The sequence below is a fragment of the Streptopelia decaocto genome, assembly GCF_964273445.1.
Source record: "Streptopelia decaocto genome assembly, chromosome: 4".
Lineage (NCBI taxonomy): Eukaryota > Metazoa > Chordata > Aves > Columbiformes > Columbidae > Streptopelia > Streptopelia decaocto.
In genome coordinates this window covers 66,791,985-66,812,687 of record NC_138658.1, presented here as the reverse complement: position 1 = coordinate 66,812,687, position 20,703 = coordinate 66,791,985, and the positions used below count along the sequence as shown (strand labels likewise).

At 37.6% G+C, this 20,703-nt stretch overlaps 1 protein-coding gene across 3 annotated transcripts in view; it reads right to left on the bottom strand.

Moving 5' to 3' along the window:
• Nucleotides 1-15,424: 15,424 nt before the first annotated feature.
• Nucleotides 15,425-20,703, bottom strand: part of SH3TC1 (SH3 domain and tetratricopeptide repeats 1) — a 30,900-nt gene continuing 25,621 nt past the window's right edge. For 2 of the 3 annotated variants that reach the window (XM_082051022.1, XM_082051023.1), the window contains exons 14-18: nt 19,667-19,817; nt 17,738-17,860; nt 17,309-17,459; nt 16,220-16,416; nt 15,425-15,990 (exon numbers count right to left, since the gene is read on the bottom strand). In XM_082051022.1, the coding sequence (XP_081907148.1) occupies nt 15,760-15,990; nt 16,220-16,416; nt 17,309-17,459; nt 17,738-17,860; nt 19,667-19,817 (853 nt within the window). In that variant the 3' untranslated portion in view covers nt 15,425-15,759. Of the gene's footprint in view, nt 15,991-16,219; nt 16,417-17,308; nt 17,460-17,733; nt 17,861-19,666; nt 19,818-20,703 lie in introns of those variants that run through there. The other variant, XR_014183906.1, reaches the window with a different exon arrangement.

Below are 20,703 nucleotides of genomic sequence, written 5' to 3'. Positions count from 1 at the left end.
TTGGGTCCATGCTGTGATACTTCTGATGGTCATTTGCGGGCTTTTTGAGGTTTTCTGTTTTGTTTTGGTGATCTTTTTTAAATGATGTTTTCCTTTCTTCTTCTGCTTTCACCAGTGGCACTGTGCCTTTCTTAGAAGCTTCAGTATGGTGTGACATTTTCTGTGGCCCACATCTATCATTAGCTGTTGTTTCTAATTTTTAGTAGTTGTGTCACTTTTGCTATTAGACAACAGTTATTTAGAGAAGGGGGTTATGGTCTTCATTCTACAAAGCTAGTTTTGTGGGCACACCCATGGGTACACAGACATCTGTCTCAAGAGAGGCTTCTTTAAGAGCTCCTGGGGCAATTTTTGGTTCTCTTTGCAGGCTTCAAGGATCTCTGTTCTGTGTGGTGTCTGCTCTGTTACAGTCTGGGTAATACTGGTAGACATCCCAGAAGCCGTTTATGTGAGAGGTTAGAAACCATTTACATCAGCTGTTATTCTCACAACCAGTTTCATAGTTCTCTCCTACAGAAAATGGGCTTTGTTTTGCTTTCGTTTAGGCTTCATGACATGGGTCAAGATTTTCCATGGACAAATACAATCACCACTGGTGTCATTTCATAACTCAAAATAGCTCATGAATCCACAGTAGTTTTCCATTGGAGAAATATCAAATTGTCTTCAGAAATCTGTTTTTATGAAATCCACACACAAATATTATTGAAGCCATCTCCTTTTATATGCATAGTAATAGCCATTTTGCCTAAGGATGCATTTGTAACTAGTGGATTTTCAAGTCACAATTAATAAAAAAGAGTAAATTTTCAGTGAAAATAGATGGGAGAAGAAAGGAATGTATCTGTCTTTGCCTCTCTGTCCTCACTAAGTCACCATTTCTTTAGAAAGGCAAAAAATGATGCACATTTCTAAAAGTAAAAATTATACTATATACTTTATTTCCCCAATATTTTATACACTTAACTTTTTCACCAAAAGGAAAGTGATTTTTAATTTAAAAAGAAATCATTTCAGATCAAACATATTGCTTACAGTAATAGACTGGCTATTCTTAATAACAGAACCAGGACCATGTTGTCCCTTGTACCACAGAAGGGCAAACATGATAGTTGCAAACTATGGCCTCGGTCTTGTCTTTTTGTTCCTCTAGTTTCAGGCACAAATAAGGATATCCATTAAAATTCAAGGAGCTCAGTAAGAGTAATAAGAAGACAGTAATTAGAATCAAAGGCTTCTGATAGGCATATTCTATAAAAAAAAAAAAAAACAGCAAAAAGAAATAAAGACTGAATTCAGTAATTAAAAAATTCTATAGCTAAATTCCATTAGCACCTGTGGAAGACAGCAGTCAGACATCCAGCCTGTAAATGTAATATTTTTTGGTTCACATAAGCAAGCCTCAGTTCTTGCAGACTCGCTTCTGAGCTTTGCCATTACCTCACTGAGGATTTGTGCTCACGGGCGTGTTTGTGTTTGTGTAGCAGTGGAAATTTTTTTTCAACAAGTATGAAAATAAAGCCTGCGTGTTTTTCAGTTTTGAAAATATTTTCCTTGGCAATGAAAGTGATAAACTCAGTGGCTAAAAATTGTGTGCTTTCTAGGGTATATTTCTTGGTTTATACCAAAAACAGAACACCAAAGTCAATTACGACAAATCTCTCAGCTGACCACATTAGTAGAATAGCATGAACTGTGCCAATTAAACACAGGAAAGCTGTCATTAGTCTAGATTTTTGGAGGCACGTAGTGATACAGATAATTTATTCTGTGTATTATTGATTAGATACTGTGGAATGGTTGATTGTATCTCTGTAAACTACACAATGTTACTGGCATAATATTGTAATCACTGAAAAAAGCAGTAGTCTTTTAGTTTTTAGGGTGTTTGCCTAAATTCAAACCACAGTGCCCAAAGCTGAAAGGCCAATGTGGGCTGATAAACAAAGCCCATTGGAGGTTTAGTGGAAGTTTAGAACACTGGGATCATTGTACTATTAATGCAACTGAGACCCAGCGAAGAGAGGCAAATGGTAATTGCCCCACTGTTTTACTGCTTCATCTTCTAAAAGAAAACTTTTCTTCTAATGGGAACCTGCTTTTGGAACTGCAAAGCCCACATACATTTATCTACAACCTAAGAATAAGAACTAAGATATTCAGTAGTGGCGCCCACCAGCTTATGTTAAATTACAAAGCCACAGAGGCTACATGTGATTATGTAGTCTTATTGTCCTATTAGGAACATATTGATAGAACTTCTTCTATTAGCTCTTCCCCCAAATTAACAGTGCCTGGTAGTTAAAGAGAGCAACCTCTTTCAGTTATTCTTTATAACAGATGGACTTATTAAGGAAGTTTAAAACTGCTTTCTGGACTGAGGTGTCAACCAAAATAAGCAAAGAAACATCTTTTTAGCAGGTCCTGATGAGACCTAGATGTGAGGTTTGAGCTACTCATAATATGGGAATTACGGTTGTAACACAAGAAGAACATATAGAAAAGAGAATCCAGTGGCAAAAATTATATGTGTCTATGGAATTCAGATTGCTTTAAGCAGCTGATGAGCACAAGTATGGAGGACTGGAGCTTTGGTGTCAGGTGCCTACTATCTGACCTACTCTTTCATCCATCTAGCCCACACAATAGTACTTTAAAATACTGAGAATGAGAGATGGAAAAGTGATGTAAGCCAGATGAAACACATAACAAGAAAGATTACTGGAAAAGATTTTGTCATGTTGGACTCAATATCAAATCTGATTCTTCCTGATAAATATTGTAAAATTGTGGAAGTAGTTGCATTTTTCAATTATAATTAGGGAGTCCTATATTCAGCTGAAATGAAACAGTGCATATAGAACAATTCTGCTTATAAAACATGTTTTAGTAGTAAAAATGGATTGCTAAAAACAGACAGTAACATGCAATGGATGTTACATTTCTGTTCTAAATTATGACTAAAGTCCAAGAAGTTAGTGACAGCTGTTCATTAGCCTACACTCCTCTCTCAATCTCATTTCTTAGTGGACAGGCACCCATTTCAGAATCATCAGTCTTGGTAAGGAACTGTTTCTGCATCAGCCTGAAGACTAAACTATCCTCCCATAAACAGGGAAAGCCCTTTAGCATCAGCACTGCCACTGTATTTCATGTTGTGCCTGTGCAGATAAAGAAATTATGTCTGTCTCTTTTGCTGTCATATCTGCTTTCATTCACAAGCACTAAGCTTGTCTGAGCACAAGAATAATACAATGAAAAAGCTAAATCTTCCAAAAATATTTCTTTTATTGTTTAGCTTGAGTAGACCAAAGTCCATTCAGTCACTGTAGGATATGGGATTCCTTACTAAGCATCTATCCCGTGTTTTGGTATAACCACCATTCAGAATCTCTTCTGAACTCTTCAGCCTGATTAAATCCCATGTGCGCTTACAGCTTTGGCACTGGTCTCATACACATCAGCACTGACAGAGCCAAAGAAATGGCAATGCAATTACAAAATGGAAAAAAACCCAACAGGTTTCCCCTATCTCTCACTCTAGTGATGGTTTGTCCCTACAGAACACAACAAAGTGAAATAATGCCTTTTTAATTAGTAGTTGAACAGCTATACATGAGAGTCTGAATCACCATCTCCTTTGGCTTATATCCACTAGGCTCTGGGACATTTACAGGTGGAGGTCTTTTGATTCCTCCATAGCTTAGGCTGTTCTGTTTTGTCAAATTAAATCCTGAAAGCATGTGAAAGCAAGGGATCAAAAGGATCTCTAAGAATCCAGTGCAATCATGGTGCCCTGAGGCAGATATAACTACATCCAACATACCATATGTATATATATATATATATATATATATATATAAAGATATATTTATCTAACCTGTTTTTAAAAAGTTGTAATGAAGGATAGTCCCTTTATGTAACAGATCTTTGTACATCATTACTCTTATGAAAATACACAATATAAATCCTGTTTCCCTTTCCCCTGCAGATGATGGGAGCTATCTTGTTCATAAGAGGCTTTTAAGTTGTGAAGTCTGTTGTATCTGCCCTCAGTCTGTTCCAGACTCAACAAACATTGTTCCTTCAACCCTTCCTCAAAGTTCATGTTTTCTAAACTTATTGTTCCTCTTTGTACTCTAATTTGTCAACATCTTTCTTGTGTTTTATTGTTCCTAAACTGGATATGGTTCTTCATTCAAGGTCTCACCGGACAGAGAATAAATTTCTCTGTATATTCTCCATGACACTTTACTGATTTGAAGTTTGCCATTTTTGCACTGTAGCCAAAATGTTTATTCACGTCTGACTTGTCATCCATTACAGTCCTTCATCTTCTTTTGTTCCCCAGTTGGCTATTCCTCATTCCACATTTATTTTTCATAACACAGGTCTTTAACACAGGTTTCCTTTCTCAAAGATATTTGAATTCTGATCCTACCCTCAGCAGTGCATTTAGCCCCTTTCAATTTGCCATTGTGAGCAAATTATAAACATCCAGATTTCTTCAAAACATGAAAACAGGCCCAAAATTATCTCTCTGATGGCTGCTGTTTGAAATCCTTTCCGTTTTGACAGTATGAAGTCTCAATAACTTATTTTCAAATTTTTAGTAAATCACATGTTGACAGCATGTATTCTTATATAAGAGACTGGATGATGTGACACTTCACATAATTTGTCATTTATTACTTCACCTTCATCCACTGTCCCATTAAAGTCCTTATCCTGGAAAACTTTGACATGTGAGCTCCAAGACAGTTTACCATCATCTTGGTATTTCCTACTGCCAGTCTCACACCAGTGGCATATATTATGCCTTGTTTTTATTAAGTCCCACTTTTGAGGTCCTTTTGGTTCCAGAAGAAAGGTGGCTACCTAAGTGACTGGTACAGCTTTCGCAAAGTATGAGGATAATGGTAATCTAGGAGTTGCAATGTTGTTGTCAAATCCAAACCACAGAGACTTCACATTTTTCTGGTGGACTCTTTATAATAATAAGGTCCAAGAGTTGGCTTTTGGGATTGAATCAGATTTGTATGTTCTTTGGAAAAGTGTGTGTGAAATAAATCTGTAACAGGATTATTTATTTTAATAAGTTCAGTTATAAGTGCATAAACCTATTTCTAGGTGATGATTTAAGCTTCTGTAATAACGAAATGGTTTATTTGCATGGTGTGTTCTTCCAGAGAATTTTATTAGTTCATTTTTATTCATGAAAGATGAAGTTAAAGAATGAACATGATTTTAATATATAGACCAAATGAAAAGTGATACTTAACTCCACCCAGCAAAGAAGAGCCACCTCCCCTTAATGGATTGAGCATTTGATAGGAAGAAAAATAGCTTCAGGTTATTTTCAGATGTTTTCTAAAGTCGGATGGACTTAATTCATTTTGTTTCCTACCATTTATTCACAAGTATAGCCTCAGGATATGGATGATTTTAAAGACTGATATTCCACCACACCCCATAATATAGGATAACGCAACTAAGCACGACAGTAAAAATTCAGACATTGGCCAAGATTGCGTGCATATCTGAGACATTTAAACTCGGCTGACTGAACCTGTAGGTCTGGGCTGTAACTGCAGGGTTGTAACTTTAGTACTTTAGTCCATGATGTGTAATAATTATCTTTGTTTTCACATATATTCTGTAGCGGACAGTACTCCTCCTACTGTATGAGTAAGTTTTGTGGTCTGTTTAAGATTTTAGCCCTATTTTTATTTTGCTCAACATGGATTTTATGTTTGCAAAAATACAATCACAAATTTCTGAGCTGGAGTAAAGGAATAAAAGTACCTAAGATCTTGGAAACAGATAAATCATCCCACATCTTGACTCCGCAATCTTCCATCTTTTTGTTACACGTACTTTTTGCCGAGGACTTCACATGAGACTCTAGCTAATGAGTGCTCAAATCTTAGTGGCATATATGTTTTTCTTTCAACAATTTGAGCCTCTTCACTTAAACTCTGTTACTGGTAGTACAGGAGTGGTCTTAATGGCTTTATTTTTTGATTGCTATGGTGTAACTAATCAGTGCCATAAGAAAAAAATATACTACTTTCGAAGATGCAATGGAGATATTAAAGGTACATTGTTGTGCCATGCTTATCCAGTTGACAATTTTTTTTGTAGTCTGAAAGGAACTGTTTGCATAATTTATTCTAGAGATTTATGCTTGATTTTTTTGTAGATTAAAAATGTTGTCCTCTCTTCTAAGCAGTATAGCAACACTGTCTTTGGATCTTCAAGTGTCAATTATACTGGTTATGTTTGAATAGTCCAAACTACTTTGACCACAATGGAAAAACACTGCTGAATATCCCACATGCATTGTTACTTTAATAAAAAAACAGATGCATATTCTGCTAGATGCTCACTAGACTGTTTTAAACTAGCTGAGTGTCCTAGATAATGTGCTTGCTTAATCTGAACCTTTATATTAAGCTGTTTCAGCTTTAAGTTAAAATTTCTGAAATTACAAAAGAATGTGAAAACATGCCTTGATACCACTTCTGAGAAATAAAAGTAATTTACAATTCCCATTATATTTTCCCTTAATTCAGGGGAACTGGAGGCTCACTTTTACAATTCGCTGTCTTCCTAATATTCAAATTTAAAAGCAAGATAAAATTATCCTCTCATTGTCAGTGTGTAACTGATAGATTTAACTGTCCAAGGTTTCTGCAGAGGATGACAAAAGTAGGAGGAGTCCAAGCAGAAATTGTCAAAAATCACACTCCAGTAAAATTAGCCAAGGATTAGCTCTATGAAAATGTAAACAAACAACACAGTATCTTGGCTTATGAATTATGGAATGAGAGAGGGCTCTAATTACAGAAATATGAATCCACCAATGATGGATTATAGTTTGGTTTGTTGTTTGTTTGGTTTAAGGGTTTTTTGCTTTTTTGTGGGGCTTGTTGAGTGTGTGTTTTGTTTAGGGTTTTTTGTTTGGGGGTTTTGTTTGTTTTGTTTTACAGAAAATAAAAATAAGTTCCAGAGGATCTTGAAGTATAAGGAAATAAGGAAAGTGAGAGACTAGTTTTAGAGCATGCACTTGTAACCTTCATCCAGAACCAGACCTCTCTAATGGGTCTTATAAACCAAATCCTGTAAAAAGTGTCCTACTCTTCAGCCTTCTTCCCAGTAGAACCTCTAATATTTTGTAGAACAGTAAAGAGGAGAGGAAGGTCACGGAGGGGACAACCAAGAAGGATGTGTAAGAATATGCCAAAACTTCTCCATCCTGTGGAGAAGTGCTTCTCACAGCTCAAACACAATGCTGAGGAAGTCTATCCAGCTTGTCCATTCCCACACAACCTGCTTCTCCAGACTCACATGGGAAAACAGCCGCACACCAGGGCTGCTCAGCAGCTCTCGGATGGAAGGAAGATTCAGACTCTCAGCCCACATACACTCTCTGTTTCCAGGAGTCCCTTCAACTTGGACCTTTATGCAGGACCTCACAACGTAGCTCTCTCTGATCTCCCATGGCAAGGCAATGTCAAGTTAGATATAGAACTTTGCCAAATCTCAAATTCTTAATTTGACCCAGAACTGGAGCTTTATTTAACATAGCTCAGCTGATTTATGGGAACTGAGAATGTGGCATATTGTCCAAGTCTCAGCAACTGAGTAAAATAAAACCTTAACTTGTGAACACAGAGGTCCAAAGGCAGCAATCGAAACATTTTTAAATGCTCAATCTAAGTTTATATTACTTTTAACTCATTATAAACCATATTCACCATATTTAATACAGGATTAATTTATCAAAAGTTATTTAAAAATAGAATAGAGTTCAGAAAAGCTAATACACTTGGGTAGTACAGGTAAAGACTTTATAGTGAAGTTCAGAAGCCCTGAGCAAGCAGCTTGCAAAATTGCAGCTATTTGCACATTACAAAGACCAGAACCATAGAGAAACATATTAAAGCTTTAAGTTTTACCTCTTGCCAGTTAGAAAGGATATGATTTTGGCTGTTTAACAAAATGCAACAGAGAATTCTGAAACTTCTGATATATGATTGCAGTATGGGAGAGTAGATGTGATACAGCAGTATATTCTAAAGTAGCCCACTTCCCATTCTTTCTCATTTTGAGCAGAGGATAAGCTTTGTTCATCCTTCTCAAAGCTATTCTCTTATTTTGGAAGTCTCATAGGTTTATTTGCTTCATACTTGTAAGAACATGAAGTTTATGCATGGCAGAGCCTGTTCACCCCCACAAGATGCAAGCATCTCAAGCTTACTCAGCAGGCATATGATTTTGGTAGCACGTGTCAAAACATTTTTCCTATGCAAGTTGCAATTTTTTAAAAGCTTCTGACAGGAATATTTTTTGATAGGAGAAAGTCCAATCCTAAAGCAACCCCACTTTGCTGTTAAACCAGTGCTCCTTGCCACTGAAGCTTCATAGAGAACAGGTAACCAGACTTCATTTGGTTTAAAATAAACATTAACCAATTAGTGCAGTTTTCTCTAGACTGATTCTTAGAAATAGGATTGATGTTTTTCCAACATTAACTGGTATGTGGCAGACACCCAGGATCCAGCAAGGGCAATGAAAAGCCTGGCAGACTTAAATCCAAGTGAAAATGCTGTCTAAAAAAGGAAAGCAATAGAGCAAATGTAATTGGCAAAAGGTGCAATGAGGACAACTTTTCTCTGGTTTAGTAAGAAAGTGTCATCATCTCTTCAATGACCCAGAAAATCCCCCACACAAACTTGTACATATTGATCAACTGATAGGCCGAAAAAGAAAATAGATACATCTAACAAAGTGATTCTACCCGAAAATTCCACTTACCTGTGAAAGAAGAAAAAATGTTGGAAATGAAGAAAGTAATTAAAATTTGCTAGTAAAGCATGGGTTTTTAGGCTAAGATACTGCTGACACACACCTCAGTTTTCTTGAAACTTCTTGAAGTTACAAGTCTTTGAAGATGTTAAGAAACTTACACTTATCAATAAGTAAAATAAAGTGTGAAACTTAATGAATGACTGAAATCTGGGATAATAGAGAGTAATAGTATGATCGTATAATTACCTTTACTTCATCGTGAACAACGTATTTACTCAGCTGTATGTTTGCATGTAAGACTATTGTTATCTCTGGTATGCAGGAAGAACAGAAAAAAGAACTTTTATACAGTGTATAATTGACAGACCTACAGCAGAGCATTAAAGAAAACACACTTTTCAGGTTACTTAGTAAGCAATTTACAAGTGTTTTCTCTTGATTTTGACTCTTCAGTACAAGAATGCATGAATTTTAACTAAGTATTTATATCATATAAGTCTTGACTAATATGAGACAAAGCTTCAGGATTAAAAGAAAATTGCAGTGTATATCACATTACCAAAGAAATAAGTACACAATTTATGCCAATAATTAAAATTTTTAAATCAACAGTTTTTAGGGAATTATTTCATAGACAGAATGGATGTATTTATTTTACTACCCTGTTTATTTATAATTTGGGTTATTCTGTGTAGTTAGTACTAACATCAGCTTTTTAAACAGGAGACAAAACATCCTGACCACATTTAACTATGAGAATAAAATTGCCTCAATAAACAATAGGTTGTTCAAGGCTGAAGATACTCTTTAAAAGGAAAGTAGACTAAAAGTACTTAATTTACATTAGAGTTTCAGGGAAATATGGATATTTGCTGCATTGCCACTGAACAACATCAGTGTATCGGTATTTGGAAATATTTTAGTGTTATTAAATGCATATTAATTGCTACAGAGAAATTATGGGAAAATCCAGAAATTAATCTGGGGTTTCAAAACATCACTAGACCTAAGCCCTTAATTCTCCTCAAAAATAATGCCCCCCTCCCCCATGATTCATTACCAAAGGCCAAAATGTACAAGAACTTCAGAAAAGGAGGCAATATTTTGTTTCAAGGTTACTTTGTGTCTCTCCTTTGACGTCCTAATACCCATATGCTGTTGCTTTCTGATATTAGAAAAAGTGCCCACTTAGGCTGGGACTGTGTTAAATCTCCCTCCCAACTGAGAGAAAGAAACACGTGTGGTGTGTCTCAAACACATAACTATGGCCTATATTAGAAAATGCAGGCACACAGAAATGTATCTGCACTTTAAGCAAAATGTGAACAGGTAGATAATGGTCTGTAATTCTTGATAAACTCTTTCCCCAATTTGGGAATGGATTGGCCCCTGAGAAGTTTCTCTCTCCCTTGGTGTATAACCTGACTGATAGAACACAAGTATCCAACACCAGCCAGCGGTGTTAGATATGCTTCAGGAAACATTCAGAAGGAGTCCATATTATTTTTAGAAAAGCAAAAATGCTCCGTTTATCATATGCATTCCAGCTTCCAAAAAACTAAATATTTTCCATGCAATGGTGAAATTCCCTTCTGTTGACTTGGCAAAGAAAGGGTACTTAGAGCCGATTTTGTACATCTGCTACATCAGGAAAAACACCTGCTGAAAATTTTCAAGAGCTTTCCAGCACATAACATTTCAGCCTCTAAGTGGCCTATAAGTTTTATGGTATTGTAAGTCAAAATAATCTTGTTTAGCTGCCTTTTCACACAAAGATACAATCCATTTAGTGTGTCGGTGCACTGCAAAGGCAACTTAACCTGCCACTTGGTGATTAAAGTGCCAAATAGAGATATATTTTCTGGGAAATTGAACGTTTTTTTCCTTTCATGATCTGAAATGGCAAAATGAAGGCAGAAAAGCCTTAGAAGCAAGATATTTAGAGGAACATCTTAGCACATAAACAGACAATGACACTGGACAGGCAACTTATATTAAGTGAAAAAACAGCTACTAACTCTGCTAGTATCTTTGGTATAGTTTCAGAAAAAGTGGTTTCATCTGTAGATTAATTATTCTGAACGTCACTGCTCAGAATGCTATAGCACCAGGCTCATACAAAGCAATTCATGTGGCATTTCTCTTGACAAAAGAAGTAGCTGTCAGAAGTCAACCATTTTAAACTAACACCCACAGTTTTCAGCACATGCCTGCCTCTCACCTCATCACTAAGTTTCTTCACTACCACAGTATTCTGTATTTGCATTCCAGTTTTCCTATTACCAAATAAAGCTGGGTACTACCTCAGAGCATCCAACTTCCTCTAGGTTGTCTGTGGACAAGCCAGTTATCAGAACCTTAAGCATTCCAAGGTAGCTTAGAACAATTATCATCAACTCCTTTTGCTCCCCACAAGTGCCCCGTCACTTTCTTAGAGCACAGATGCTCATCTGGGGAAAAATCTATATTTATCTTGTCCAGGTGAACAGGCTTGAAGCTCTAGCTGGATTTAGGTCATTTTTGAAGGGTTTTTTTTGAGTGGGTTTCAATGTTGTGTTGTTGGGGGGTTTCTTGTTTGGTTTGCATTTTGGGGGGCATAGGAAGGGTTTTTGGGTTTCAGTTTTGGCTGTGTGTTTTTTGTTTTTTGTTTTTTTTTTGGTTTTGTTTGCTTTTCACAGGTATCAGATTTTAGTTGGAAAGGAAGGGCAACAGAGGAGCAGTGTCGTCCTTTTTCAGGTTCCTGAGCCCCTTCTTTAAACCGCTGGGGGTGCGGCCGCCGCTGCAAAGGTCGAGGCTGCCACCGTGTGGCGGGAGCGCTCTCAGCTGGTCACAGTCACAGAATCACAGAATGTCAGGGTTCGGAAGGGACCTCGAAAGATCATCCAGTCCAGTCCCCCTGGCGGAGCAGAACACCCAGATGAGGTTACACAGGAAGGTGTCCAGGCGGGTTTGAATGTCTTCAGAGAAGGAGACTCCACAACCCCCCTGGGCAGCCTGTTCCCGTGTCTGGCACCCTCAGGGTGAAGAAGTTTCTTCTCATATTTAAGTGGAATCTCCTGTGTTGCAGTTTGTACCCATTACCTCTTGTCTTACTTCAGTTGTCACTGAGAAGAGCCTGGCTCTATCCTCGTGACACTCACCCTTTACATATTTATAAACATTAATGAGGTCACCCCTCAGTCTCTTCTTCTCCAAGCTAAAGAGACCCAGATCTCTCAGCCTTTCCTCGTAAGGGAAATGCTCCACTCCATCTTCATGGCTTTATGCTGGACTCTCTCCAGCAGTTCCCTGTTGTTCTTGAACTGAGGGGCCCAGAACTGGACACGATATTCCAGATGCAGTCTCACCAGGACATTTTTCACCAAAAATGTAGGATTGAAGGATTAGGCCAAGGGGGAGATAAAACACACAAACCAAACACCCCCCCAAAACAAAACCAAACCAAACCCAACCCAACCCACAACCCACCCACAAACAAACAAAAACCAGAACACAAAACCACCATGAAGCAAGTTTAACTTCTCCAAGGAGGCCAAAGTTGCAAAAATGGGGAGTAATGAATATACAATGACCAGGAATCTGGTGTGCCAGTTTCCACTGCAGAGACTATAGGTTATGCAGAGGTGATTAATGCTAGTCTTTCAGAGCATGGCTGTTGGAGCCCAACCTTCCTTTACTCCAGAGTGAGTTCTTTAACCATGAGAGGACAAGGCTGTGCTCCCTTTTCCACACGTCTGAAGAACATGCAGAGTTTGACATGCCTTTTTATCTTACCAGGGGAGACGGTAGGCCCATCACCTACATTCCTTTTCAGAAATGTGAGCTTCTACAGGCTGAGGAATGGATAGGGGTTGAGGTCACTCCTTTCCAATAATGAAGTATTCCATGCCATGATAGCATCACTACCATTTCCTTCTCTATAATGCCATTTTAAAGGTGAAGGGGTGACACTTGGCAATGTATGCCATTCCTGGATGAGAAACCATCAGAGATATCTATATCTAACAAGGTTTTAGATATCTAGCTGCTCACAGACACCAGTTAATGCCCTCCTGGAAGCAAAACCTCGTTATTTCAAATCAAGTACAAATACCTACAGTGTGTCACAGTGCCTGCAGAGCTTTTAAGAGCTCAGCAGGGCTTTTTTGGCTCATTAAGAGTATCAAACTTTTGCTACAGACTAGCTATATAACTAGTTCTAGGTAGAAACCCTCTGAATCTACAGCTGCTTCATGTCTTTTTTTTTTTTTTCCATTTACCATTCAAACATCACATCCCTTGCTGTCTCTTCTAACCAACAGACTCTAGAGTGGTATCCTTTTTATACCCTATCTAGGAGGTATCTAGACTCCACGCTGTTCTGCCTTTTTGCTTCATTAAACTAGAAGAACGTTCTACCAGTTATCTAGCCAAAACTGATCGTTTACATAACAGCTATGGGAAATCAGTTTTTTATGATATCTCAAATAATCCATTTATAAAGACCTGCACCAGGATGCACACCAAGTAAGATTCATCTCACCCACCTGTAGAATTCCATATTGTAGACAGTTGACTGTTCTCTGAGGCTAAAGAGACTAGGGCCATCTAGCAGTTATCTCCTGAAGGGAATATGAATCCTACCACTCCTAACTGAAGGGAACAGAACAGTAAAATCCTTTGGCCCAGATTCCCTTCCTCCTAGAATTTGTAAACTCCAACCTTGTTGTCCAAGCACATTGTGTTTGTTGTCACAGAATCATAAAATGATTATGTGCTTCCTGGAGGAAAAATATGTATTTAGAGGTCTAAGAGGTTTTGAAACAGTTTTAAAAACCTAAAGCGGCATTTATGTATCTAATAAGAATGCAGTTCTTTGAAATCCCCTGCCTATGACCCACTTTAACCACACCAAGCAGAAAACACACAGAATTTCTCTGTCATCAGAGCACATTTTGTATGCCCATCAACTGGCTTGAAAGGAATGCCCAAGAAATTCAGTGGGCTATATGCTGCCCAAGCACAATTTACATCAAAGGGTGAGTTAATAATAAAAAATTGTATTTATATGAAAGCAAAAATTTTGTGGAATCAGAGCAACAAGATAAAGTATCAATGCAAGAAAGAAGATAGGTCTTATCAGTAAAATTGAATTCCAGTTTGGGAAGTGTAACTTCCCTTCCCAGAATACAAAGAGACTGCTTGTAATTACAGCAATCAGAACCAGAGAGAAGTTACAAATTTATCTAGTCTGAAAGCCAAATGAAATGGAAAATAGACTTCCAAGCACTGAAAAGCAAGTTAATGAGCAGAGAGTAACATCCACAATTTTCCCAACTCTACAGAGATCATACAAGATTTCCGTATCAGAGAAGGAAAATATGAGATAATTAATTTCCCATGCTTAGTGAGCCAATATGACACTAGTCTGCATCAGGAACTTAGCTTGAAGACTCAAAGACAACTGAATAGCAAAACTTTCAATTTTAAAACAACTTACAACTACAACTTACACATCACTAGAGACTTCAGTTCTGGAAACCATTTAGTTATTATAAAATGCACATAATTCTTTTCAGAAATTAGAAGATAAATCTGATCAGTGCCTATAAGTATTGCAGTAGATTAATTTGATAGGAAATGAGGGGTGATATATGGGGAAATGGACCAAACGAGTTCTCAAATACCCCACTGTCAAATACTGATACAGATAATGGCTGAAACATTGTGGGAAAAACAATTCATCCAGCCACAGGATCTGATGATACATTCAGTATAGGGTGAATTGTGATTTGCATACCAACGACAAGCTAATGAGCCACAGCCCAGGCAGGCTGGCCAATACAGGAGATGGGGGACCTGCTGAAGGGAACATAGCTCCACCTTCTGATACACCCAGTGTGGCACAAAGGGAAAAGCTGAGACCCTTCAACATGGTCCAAGACTTGATCTTTTGCAATCAACCCTTCCCCCCAGACTTTTCTCTTTCACAATAACACCTCCACAAAAGACCAAAAGTTATGCAAGCAGGCAACCGGGGGCTATAAAGGCCCAGCTTGCACAAGCACTGGTGGCACCCACCCACCATCCTGAGGACCACTCTGCCCACCAGTCTCACCACATGAACTGAACAAGACACCAGAGGATGCCACACATCGCTGGATCCAAGACTGCAAACTCCATCGCACATAAAGCGGAGCCATAAGGATAGTGAAATCTTTCTCTCTCTTTCCCATACTTCTACCTTTTCACTTTCTTTTTTATACATAACATAGTAACATAAGATTTACAGCCCCACATATGCTGCAAACTTGTAATGATTACCGATTAAACCTACAATAATGTAAATCTTTCTGCCACCACATCATATACCACTTGGGCCAAACTGCAAAATAAAAGCCTTTTGTTTGCAGACCTTAAGTACTGCATGTACTGTTTTCCAACTGGGGGGACCCACAAACCTGAGTCACTTCTCCCCCCAACTCATACCTGAGGGTTGGACGTAACACCCACCCAACATGCTTGTGCAAATTTTTTATGACCTCAAGTAAATACGATAGAGCTAGGTCATAAGAACTAGATCACACAAAGAAAGCCAGAAATTGTATGGAGTGTTTCTTCTCTAGCACTTTATTAAATATTTTACACTGCATCTATGCATTGATCATTTTTCATTACCCAACTAGGCAAAAAGAGCAAAGAATAATTTAGTTTAAAAAAGACTATTTAATTTTTGGTTTAGTTCACAGGTTGATCCTTCAACAACAAATATGAGACTGTATATCTTGGAGACAATGAAGTGTAGTTCAACTGTCATATAAACTGGTCATTTAGTCTGGGATGCTGAGCTCTCCCTTACACCACATGCATAATGAGACAACTGAATACATTCTGCATCCTCCTACAAAGCCAGTGCAATATTTCTAAGTACTTCTGTAGTAGTTAGACCTCATTTTCCCAAGATGCTTATGAACTCTTTAAACACTGATGAGGAGCTAGATTTATTCTCCTAACATTCAGCTCTGTTGCAAAGGTTCTTGCCTTTTGATAGAAGAAGAGAGACATTTCCCGATCCACAAGGAAGTTATGGTAGATTATTGCAAGTCTTGTGTAAATCTTCAGTTGAGCTTTTTTATTGCCCAGGTCCATGGCAGCAGCAAGTGCCAAATGATAGTAGCCTGCTGCATCAAAGGGATCCTGAAATAAGAGACAGAGAGTACCCTCTATAGTATAACTGGTGTAAGAGGACATCCAAGCTGAGTTTATCAGATAGCAAAAAAAAAAAAAGATAATATAGATTCAGAACTTCAGTATGTTTTCCCACATTATTTCATTCTAAATGAAAAAGAACAATGTGGTAAAACCTGATGCTATGAAACATTACTCAATGTTATGATTTTCTGCAGAAGTTTTTGGTATTTCTTACCTTAAGGTCATAGAATATAATGTCTCCTAAGATCAAGTACACCTTGACGTAATATAATGTTTCCTCCTCAAACTCCAGGGGAGAGGAACAGAGGGACAAGGCCTTTAAATAAAAGTGCTCAGCTAGTTCACAGTGACCCAAATGATGATGGATGGCAGCCAGCCGATGGTAAGCTATTCGTTCATTTAGCTGATTTCCTAATGAGATAATGCATGAGTCATCATAAAAACAAACAGACAAATTAGTTAAATTGTCTCAAATAAGAATATATCTATGCTATTTTTTGTTTTATTTCTAGATGGTATTTCCTGAGCTTTTATTAAATAAAACTAATTTTGCTCAAGAGATACATGGACAAAACATGCCCTTTAAGAAAAAAATCCAATTCCTAAATTTCCCACTGTAGAATTTGACAGCATCTGTGATTTTCTTAAGACATAACTACATTGTTCTCTCATGATTAGATATATACATCCTGTGCCTACTTACAAGGAATATGAATGGTTTATTTTGAAACTAATGAAAGAAAGCAAGCTAATGGGATTAAAGACTCCATTGCCCCTCTCAGTACATAATTTACATCAAAAAATATTACAAAAACATGATCTTCAAACTGATGAAAATGACTTGTCTGTGCTTATATGGAGGGGTAAGAGTTCTTAATCAATTGAAGAGCTCTCAAACTTGAAGAATAGTAATTTTTGAAACTAGCCCTATTTTTGATTACTTTATCCTAGGTGCGTTCACCAGCAAGGCTCTGAGCAAATTTTAAAGTAGTTTACAACACTCAAAAGCCCCTTAGGACAACATTATTTATCAGTATTACATCTTAGCTGTTAGAAGCACACTCAGTTTGGACTTGGAATCCCAGATTTAATTGTGTGCTCTACCAAAGGTTTTCCATAGGAACTTGGAGTTAGAAAAGGCAGTGATAAAGTTGTGCATGCTTGAATGGAGACAAATAGCAATTATTATATTGTTATGAAATCCTGGCAAGAAATCTAACTGAATTCAAAGGAAGAAAACATATTTTAAAGCCATATTTTAGATATATCAGTCATATTCAGCTGTAATTGAAATTGCCCTTACCTAAATTTACACTGAGCATGAGAGATGCTCTTGCATATTCCAGACTTTCCTCATAAGCCTCCAGATTCACCAACAATTCCACCAGTTTGTTGCATAATCTGAGTTCGGTGTTTCTGTTCCCAGTCTGAACAGCAAGTGGAAGAGCCCTGTCCTGAAATGCATAACAGCTTAGGTACAACTGAACCTCAAGGTGCTTCCATTTATGCCATGTGAAGCAACTTATAGTTTCATTTTGCACTTTGCTGATTACATATTTTACAGCCAGAAGAAGAGTTGCAACAGGTGGTATCTATTAACACCATGACAAAGTACTCAGCTACAATAGGTTATAAAGTGGTGACAGGATCAGCTTTTGTTTCAGCATTTGTGGAACACCTGCTACAATGGGAAAGTACATAACTATCAATGCAGTAGAAAAACTGCACAAACCCTGTAGAAAGTCACTGCTTTCTCCTTTTCCCAAGTACCATTGAAAAATATGTCTCCAGCAGCTTCAAACAACTCCATTCCTAAATTTGGATCTCCTGTGTAAAGAGCAGCATCCTGAGCAACCTGAAAAGCAAATAAGGAATGGAGAAAGAAGAAAATAAGTCTGGGAAACTTCTTGGTAATAAATAAATAAACAAACGAATAAATAAATAGGTAAATAATTAAATAAATAAAAGCAACTGAAATATATCTTTTTAATGCTTCTCTTCTCATTATAAGATAGGAAAGGCTGTATTTGATGAGACCATGCTCTATCTGTTATTGGTACCCTGCTTTTGAGCAGGGCAGTGGCAGCTGCTGAAGTAGGAACACAAGTACCTGGGCACATGCAGTGTTATTGTCTCCCTTTTTCTGGCAATAGTATCCTGCTACCTTTGTCAGCACATAGCACTCTAAAAACTGCAACATATTACACTTTAATTAGATCAAACTTATCATAAACATAATTTGTAACCGTAGGTTAGTTATTGCTAACAGTGCTGATTTAAAAGCCTGTGAAGTCAATTCTGTAAATAAATGCAGATCTATCATCATCTTCTTCTGAAACAGATATATGCCACATCAACAAAAAGGTTTTTGTGAAAGGCAGCATGTATCCTCCCCAAAAGCAAGAGTACCAGGATACTTGGTTATCAATAAGACAAGCAGCAATGAGAAAGGGGACTTTAACATGAAGCAAGATTAAGAATCTTGCTTTGGCTTTGTGATTTTCATTGTCAAGTTGCATTCAATTAATACAAGTCCAGCTCTCTACTTAAGCACAAAGGCAATATGATCCTTGTCCAGCTATTTTGGCTTCAAGCACCTAAAAACTCTATTGCTTCACATTATGGAAGCTGTATTTTACATGCAAGTTAAGATATGATGAGTTGCACTAATTACTGGTACAGTGGTCAATCTCTTAGTGGGAAGATTCCTGCTTTGAGACTTTCCTCATAGACCGGGACTGACTGCTCTAAATACAAGGTTCCATACACACACGGTATGGAATACACATGCATGTCCCTGGCCCACTCCTCCTCTTGGAGGAAATAAGGCAGATGCAAACAATCATCCCCCATGCTGATTTGGCTTTTGTACCACAAGGCGGCTAACTTGGGATATCAGCTAAAATCACTTCAGAAAAAAAAAAAAAAAAAAAAAAAAAAACAAACACAGAAACCCCACAGAAACCCTGGTCTATACCACAATCCTTTCTTGTAAACACATTTACTCAGTTTTCCTGGTAAGTATTCAAAAATGCAAAAATTCATTAGAGTAGCCCCACATATTGTGTCTCAGTACATTTTTAAACAACAACTTGATTCCTGTTTTCCTGCTTTGTAGATTTCTTTCAAAAAATCTTAACAGGTATCTGATTGTTTTATTTAGAGATCATATTTTGGTACCGCTCAGACACCAGCCAAGACTCAGTTCTTACTATGTCAGGTTCTGTACTAGAAGGGAGCACTTTACCTTAGAATGGGAGAGAAGTATTTTTAACCTGTTTAAAAAGTAAGAAGCTAATTCCCCAGATACATCAGTGATTGACTAGAAGCTATAAAGATGACTGAGCATGTAGCATGCATGGTTTGATTGCAGTAGTGCTGTAGAGCTGGTAGAAAATGAAGAAATACACAATTTACAACAGACACTAAGAAAGGTCACTGCTTAAAATCTTTCCAGAGTCAAGCAACAGATTAAAATAGAGCACCACTAGAAAATGCTGAGACTTTCAGCTGTTAAACATTACATAAATGGTGTTACTAGATGTTCAGAACATCAGTTAGCAAAATCTCTGGGATCATTACATTGAATTACTTATTCTCCTACCATGCCACCTGCACCATGATGACAACATGTGCATGCCAGTAAGTGTTGACAACATACCTGAATATAAAGATCCACAAGCTCATTCTGCCTCAGAACATAATATATCTTTCCTGCCCGTAGCCAAGCATATGCCTCTTTCTCTTTTTTCTGGAGATCTATAAATATTCCAAGGCTTCTTTTAGTATATTCCAGAGCTGACCTGTAGGCCCTGAAAGAGGGGAAAACTGCTAATCACTGCAGGGTTCTTCAGAATTGGGAATGTTTTTCTTCATAGCAAAAAACCCTTAACACACAAAAAAAAAATCTCTTTCCTCTATTCAATGCACAATTATAATTTCTTAGCTGTATTCCATTAATAACTAATGAAACTGATATTCTTCATCTACCTTTTGTTCTTCCATCTATGTTTCCTGTTAGATTGTTATCACATTATATTATTTCAGGATAGTTTATTTTAGATGCATCATTCCCCTACACCTCAGACTAGTGACATGTTGAAAAAAAAAATAAAAATCTTTCTTCATCTTTAGCTCTTTATCACTATCTTTAATGATTATCATTTATGGTTTTGTTTTTTTTTTTTTTTACCTACAAATCTCAAAGAAATTATGTAAATATTTTTTTTTCTATTTATCACCTGGGCCTCAGACTTAAGCACATTTCAAACTAATCAGCATTTGTAGAATCAGCATTTGTATCAAAAATAGCGTGGTCAGCAGGACAAGGGAAGTGATCCTTCCCCTGTACTCTGCATTGGGGAGGCCACACCTGGAGTATTGTGTTCAGTTCTGGGCCCCTCAGTTCAGGAAAGATATTGAAGTGCTGGAGCGGGTCCAGAGAAGAGCAACAAGACTGGTGAAGGGACTTGAGCATAAGACCTATGGGGGAGAGGCTGAGGGAGCTGGGGTTGTTTAGTCTAGAGAAGAAGACGCTTAGAGGTGACCTCATCACTCTCTAGAACTACCTGAAGGGAAGTTATAGCCAGGTGGGGATTGGTCTCTTCTCCCAGGCAGTCAGCAATAGGACAAGGGGGGCATGGGCTTCAACTCTGCCAGGGGAAATTTAGGCTGGATGTTAGAAAGAAATTCTTTACA